The sequence below is a fragment of the Rhea americana genome, unplaced genomic scaffold, assembly GCF_003343005.1.
Source record: "Rhea americana isolate MKP2758 unplaced genomic scaffold, rheAme1 scaffold_65, whole genome shotgun sequence".
In the NCBI taxonomy this organism is placed as follows: Eukaryota; Metazoa; Chordata; class Aves; order Rheiformes; family Rheidae; genus Rhea; species Rhea americana.
Window position 1 is genome coordinate 877018 of NW_028186812.1, and position 5861 is coordinate 882878.

The 5861-nt window shown below is 34.2% G+C and overlaps 1 protein-coding gene across 6 annotated transcripts in view; it reads left to right on the forward strand.

Annotated features, from left to right (window-relative positions):
- Positions 1 to 5861, forward strand: part of PDS5B (PDS5 cohesin associated factor B) — a 109568-nt gene that overhangs the window by 47665 nt on the left and 56042 nt on the right. For all 6 annotated transcript variants that reach the window (XM_085320716.1, XM_085320712.1, XM_085320718.1 and 3 more), the window contains 2 exons: positions 3555 to 3670; positions 4942 to 5036. In XM_085320716.1, the coding sequence (XP_085176842.1) occupies positions 3555 to 3670; positions 4942 to 5036 (211 nt within the window). The remainder of the gene's footprint in view (positions 1 to 3554; positions 3671 to 4941; positions 5037 to 5861) is intronic.

Here is a 5861-nt window from a genome sequence, read left to right on the forward strand (position 1 = left end):
GTGCAGCAGTCCTCTTGGTTTATCTTCATGGATTTAGACGCTTATGGAAATTCTAGAGTGTCCCTTTTCACTGTAGAAAAATCCAAGAGCTTTGCTGTCAGTGACGAAATAAATATTTGACTACATATGGTGTGATTATGAAACTGTTAATATGGAACTAGGTGCTTAGATGCCTCAGTAACACTGCTATGCCTATTTGTTATTTTGGATCTAAACAATGTGGCCACCTAGTGTCCAAGCACCTTGCCATTTTGGTGTAACTGGTGGCGATGCAACCTGGTCTTGAGGTGGTGCTGCCATTGTTTGCTCCTGAGGCTGGAGATGCCAAGGTAACTTACCCACTGAGAGAGTTGTATGTGTTGACTTTGAAGAATAAAAGGTTTCTTGGCAATAACTGGTATTCTTTAAAATATGTAGTAYTCGTGTACTTTACTCCTTCAGTTGCTTTTCCTGCTTTATCTATGCTAGGAATCTTTTTAAGTATGACACTTGATGAGAATTGGAGTGGTGTCAGGTATGTGCTATGTCATGTACCAAAAAGAAGTGGACAAACTAGTTACCCTTTATAGATTTTTGCAAGGGAAAACTCCTCTGTTCTCATGTGTCAGGTAAGGGGTAAGTAATCCTACCTCCCTCCCCCTTTTTTAAATTTTATTTTATTTTATTTATTTATTGAAAAGGGGAGTGTTAGACTAGCAGGAGAACATCTATTGGAATTCATTTAACTCTCCTCTTGGAGAGGTTTGGTCATTGATCTGTGATCTTTGCATTAAAAAGTTGCATCCTTAGAGAACTAGCATTGATGCAGAAGCATTACTGCTGCAGGAGAGATCAGAGGTAAGAATACACTGTTGTGTAGGTGAACTTGTAAAGAAAATTGCTATTATTGCATTTGAATTTGATATTTGAATTTTAGGAATTAGTATTGCTGAAAGTGAGTATCAGTATAATGATCAGGAGAATGAAAAGCTCATGAACAGGGTATTTGGGAAATGACCGTATTGGTTTATAGCTCTTTATGTTTTACAGTCCTACTAAACCATACTTAATCATACTTACTTAATCAATAACATGTTGACTTCCATTTAGAGCTACCTTTTTTCCTGGACATGCTAATTAAAACTTCTGACAAGTTTTGTGTCTTGTCCACTTCTATTCCCAAATCCTCCAGATCCTCAGTGCTATCTTTTGGACTTGCTAATCATAATATTCTGATCAACTTCAGCTATTGTTAATGACAGTCCCTCATATGTAGGTAGAAGAGCAGCTGTGTGTATCTTGGCAGCTGGATGTGGGAAAGTTGAAAATAAGAGTTCAATGATGATTTTTATTAGCAAATCATTATTAAGACTATTAAGCATAAAGAGAATGCTGGATCATGTCAAGTACAAAGTGTACCATAGCATGGAGAAGAAAGAATTTTTTTTCTGGAGTTTATGAACCAACTTCCACCCCCTCAAAAAAAAAAAAAAGAAAAAAAAAGAAAAGAAAAGATACAGGTAATAGGCTACAGTGGTAGTGCATTCATTTAATAACAGTTACACATTGATTTTTATCTGTAGTGACTTACAGAATGTCTCAAAGAAACCAACTCCTGGGCACAAACTTAGAAATTACCTAATACTCTTGGTCTGTAATGACAAATATTCATTGTTTCTATGACTTGGTTTAGAAACATGGTGGTGGGAGGAGTTGCCTTGTAATTGGATTGATCGTATAATAGGATGAGAGCTTCTTTTGTGGCTAACTTGTTAATGACGTGAAGTTGCTTATTGTTACTGGTTTTTTTCTGTATTTCCAGCTGTATGATTGGGTACTCACTATACTCTTTTGTCACTGTGGGGACTTTGTTCTGAATCTGCATTAGCTACTGAGAGAAATTTCAAGGTGTTTAATATCTTTAATATTTTGTTGGCTTAAATAGGAGTGCATGGAATGTGAGGAGTGGAGGTTGGACTGATACAGGCTACAGACAAATGAACATTCTTAACCATAAGGGCAAGAATTTTATGTAATGGAAATTTACAACACAAAACTTGTCTGGAAAAATGTCTTTTTTTTTTTTTTTTTGGCAAAATAAGAGCAGGAGGTTGTGGATAGCTCTCGCCAACATGAATTGGCATTTTAATTGGATAAATTAGTCAAATGTAGAGGAAAAGGTGACTGATTTCTACTATTAGTGCCACTAATAGAAGATACTAAAATATATTCAGAAGAGCTATAGTTTCTTGTAATGCAGATAGTATATCAGTGTTTGAGATTTCCTCATCCTTAATTAATTTTCTGGTCTGTTGTTTTAACAATTTTACATATGTATTTACTGTTATTAGGAAGCTGAATCAAAAGCATGTACTAGAAGACTTTGCAGCCCATGTGTGGAATAGAGTTGACAGGAGAAGTAGTTGGTATCTGAGACTGTGGTATCCTAATAGAGAATTCTGATAGCTGCMTTGAGCTCTTATTTCTTGCTCATGGGACCTAATCCAAAAGCTTGTTTTTGAACTAATAAGGATGTGAAATGTGATGGAAAAGAACAGTGTTTCAAAAAATTCCATGTCTTTATACCAGAAAGATGACGGAAGTATAAGAGGTGAATATCTAGTTAACATTGCCTTGTCTATGCCTTGTCTATGACCTTTTCAAACAAGCATTGCAGTCAGCTGTGTGGTGGCAGTGGTGTTCCCTTCCCCCCTCCAAACAAAGGAGAAAATGTTGTGAACTATAAGTACATACTAATTGCAGGAATATTAACACACACTTTCAGATATGTTTTTAAACTTCAAATGACATATACTGTATTAAGTGGAATGCAGACTGATACTAATTAAAAATCAGTGGAGAAGGTCTTGTTTTATCTCTATGTTAGTGCTAGTTTTAAATATGGAAGAAAAGCATCTGCTATAATTCAACATTTTAAATATGGGCTTGTATTTTCAGAAGGCACCAGATACTGTGCATCACAGATTTTCGGTGCTTGATCTGTAAAACTGTTTTCAGAAAAACTTTTCCTTGTTTTTTAGAGATATGATAAACTTTTATGAAATTATGATGAACATATTATGAAATTATGTCACCTTAAGTAAAGACTAAATATTTGAGCCACTTGATTACAACTAATTTTTCTGTAAAATTATTAATGCCAAAATTCAGTGTCTATGAACCTTTTATTCATGTTTGCACTGGGTAATTAAAGACATTTCTAGAGTACTGTAAGTTTTTATTTGTAGACAAATGTAGAATGAGTTGTCTCTTAATGCTGTGCTTGAATTTGTGTAAGTCTGTATAGGCATGTATCCCTTGGTCACTGGATTTAACAGCATCGGTGAACTGTATTTGAGGGTTAAAGTAGCTTATGCATTGGAGTTTTTCACCATTTTTTTTTCACAAGGAAACTACATTGTTTTATATTTTCACTGCCTTCATTATTTTGTCTTGAGGAACACATATATAAGAAAAATATATTGATCTATGTTATTTTTCTGAAAATGTATGTATCTATCAGTGTAACAACTGTATAAAACTTTTTTAAAAAATAATATATGTTCATTTTCCAGAGCAATGACAATGAAGAACGCCTGCAGGTTGTAAAACTTCTGGCAAAAATGTTTGGGGCAAAGGATTCAGAGTTGGCATCTCAAAATAAACCACTTTGGCAGTGCTACTTGGGGAGGTATATGCTATTTTAATGCCCTTCCCAGGAGGGGAAAAACATTCAGTGAAGTGTAGTTCACCATATTTCAAATTTTCCTGTTTTTAGATAAGYGATGCAGCTAAATATGAGTTTTGTTCTACTGCTTTTCCTGAAATCTGGCAGATAATGCAAAAGAGATGACATCTGTGATTCTGTAGAGTGTATCGTGCATCATGCCTTTTTAAATTCATTTTTGCTACTTCCTTTTGCTGCTGTTGAGAGGAACAGTTTCACTTTTTTCTTCATATGCAATCTGTTGTTCATAATTACTGTTTTCAGCTAGTTATGAATTTGGAAACCGCAAACATTGTATTAAGACTTGTTTGAAATCCTTGCAAAATAATAATAGGTATATTATTAAAAGAGCCGGTCTTAAATTCTCTTGATTTAGAAAGCATGTTTGGGTTTTATTAAAATAGATATTCTTTAAAACCTTTTGCTAAACAAATGCTTATTTATCAAATAACTATTCTAAAATTTGGCATTAAGTTGTTTAAAAACAGGTTTTGAAGATGACTTGAAAATGTATTTAATTTCTCAAAAGATTTATTTGTAACTCATATTAAACAGTTTTACCACAAAATTGCTTGCATAAAAATTAAACATGAGAAAATATTAGCTTTCCAGCATCAAATGTAATTCAATCCTTGAAAAACTAACATGCATGAGTTGAAGTGGTCCATCCTGGAAGAAGTTTCCTATTAGGTTAGTTGCTTATGTTAGTTTGATGTGTATCATTTAAGAGGAAAAGAATACTACAATAAATCTAACATTCTTTTTTTAGTCAGTGATACACAGTTCATGTTTATATACATAGAATATTACAGATATTATAGATAATATGTGAGCTTTCTGTTAAATAGCCATTCCCGGGAGTTTTTCATAGATTCCAAGAGAGAATATTTCTCTTCATATTTGGTACATAAATTAATTTAATGTGTACAGTATATTTATTTATTTATTTATTTATTGAAGCTGGTTACTTTATGCTGCCTAGACTTTTACAGTATGTTTGTTTAATTTGTGGGCAGTAATTCATGCTCTTTAAAAGCAGAATGAAACATGTAGGACTACTTTGTTTCTACTCAAGTTTGYGTTGTCTTTAGTAGGACTGGGGTGGCATAAATAAGAGAACTATCCTAAGATATGGAAATATAAATCTTTGTTGCTATTTTGGTGCCATATGTAGTAATAGACTAACTGCTTTGATGGAAGTGATTTATTTAATGCATTATCTTGTTTCTAAATAGGTTCAATGATATCCATGTACCTATTCGGCTTGAATGTGTGAAATTTGCAAGCCACTGCCTTATGAACCATCCTGATCTAGCGAAAGACTTAACAGGTACAGATTTTCTATTACATTAAAATAGAAAATTATTCTCAAGTCTCCTGGGAAAGTTAGGAAGGTTAGTTGCAATCGAAAAGTAACTTTATGTCATGTAGTCGTGGACATTATTGAGGTTAGAGTGTTAAAACACAGAGACTGAGTCCCTGTCTTTGTGCCTTCTCAGTCTAAGGGGACTGCATACACAATGCCTTAACAAAAGAGAGCGTACTCCCTTTTTTTTACAGTAAAGTTTCAGCTGCAATTGGGAATGCAAGCACTATGGGACTGAGCAAAGGCAATCTGGCTAACCAGGGTCATGGCATTTATGAGTTTGGATGCAGAGCTAAGACTTCAATTCCAGGAAGATGAAACGTGTATATGTTGTAGTCTCTGTGTAAAAGATGAAAGTAGTCCTGTTAACTGTGACCACAACCATCGGTTCCTGCTCCTTCAGATCAAACACAGCCTGTAATTCAGGACCTCTCTAGGAAGAAGGGAACTTGAATGGATAAAAACATTTAATATTTTTGTTCCTCATATCTTATTGGGGGAAAAAAAAAAGCCTAATTAGAGAGACTGGGTTCTTTTTTTTTCTTTTTTCTTTTTTCTTTTTTTCTTCTTTTCAAAGTTACTGTGAAGACTGTCTCTCTCCCTCTGTCATTGAATGCTTGCTTCTTGTAATTTTTTAGACAGTTGCTGTAAGGAGGGAATTTAAGGGGCTGTTAAGTGTATGTATTTGTCCTCCATACTTAGTATATATGCTTACTGAGAGTCAGGACGATAGTCATCTAAATTAGGCAGGCTAGAACCATCTCATAGTTTTGTTTTGTGGAGATTTTT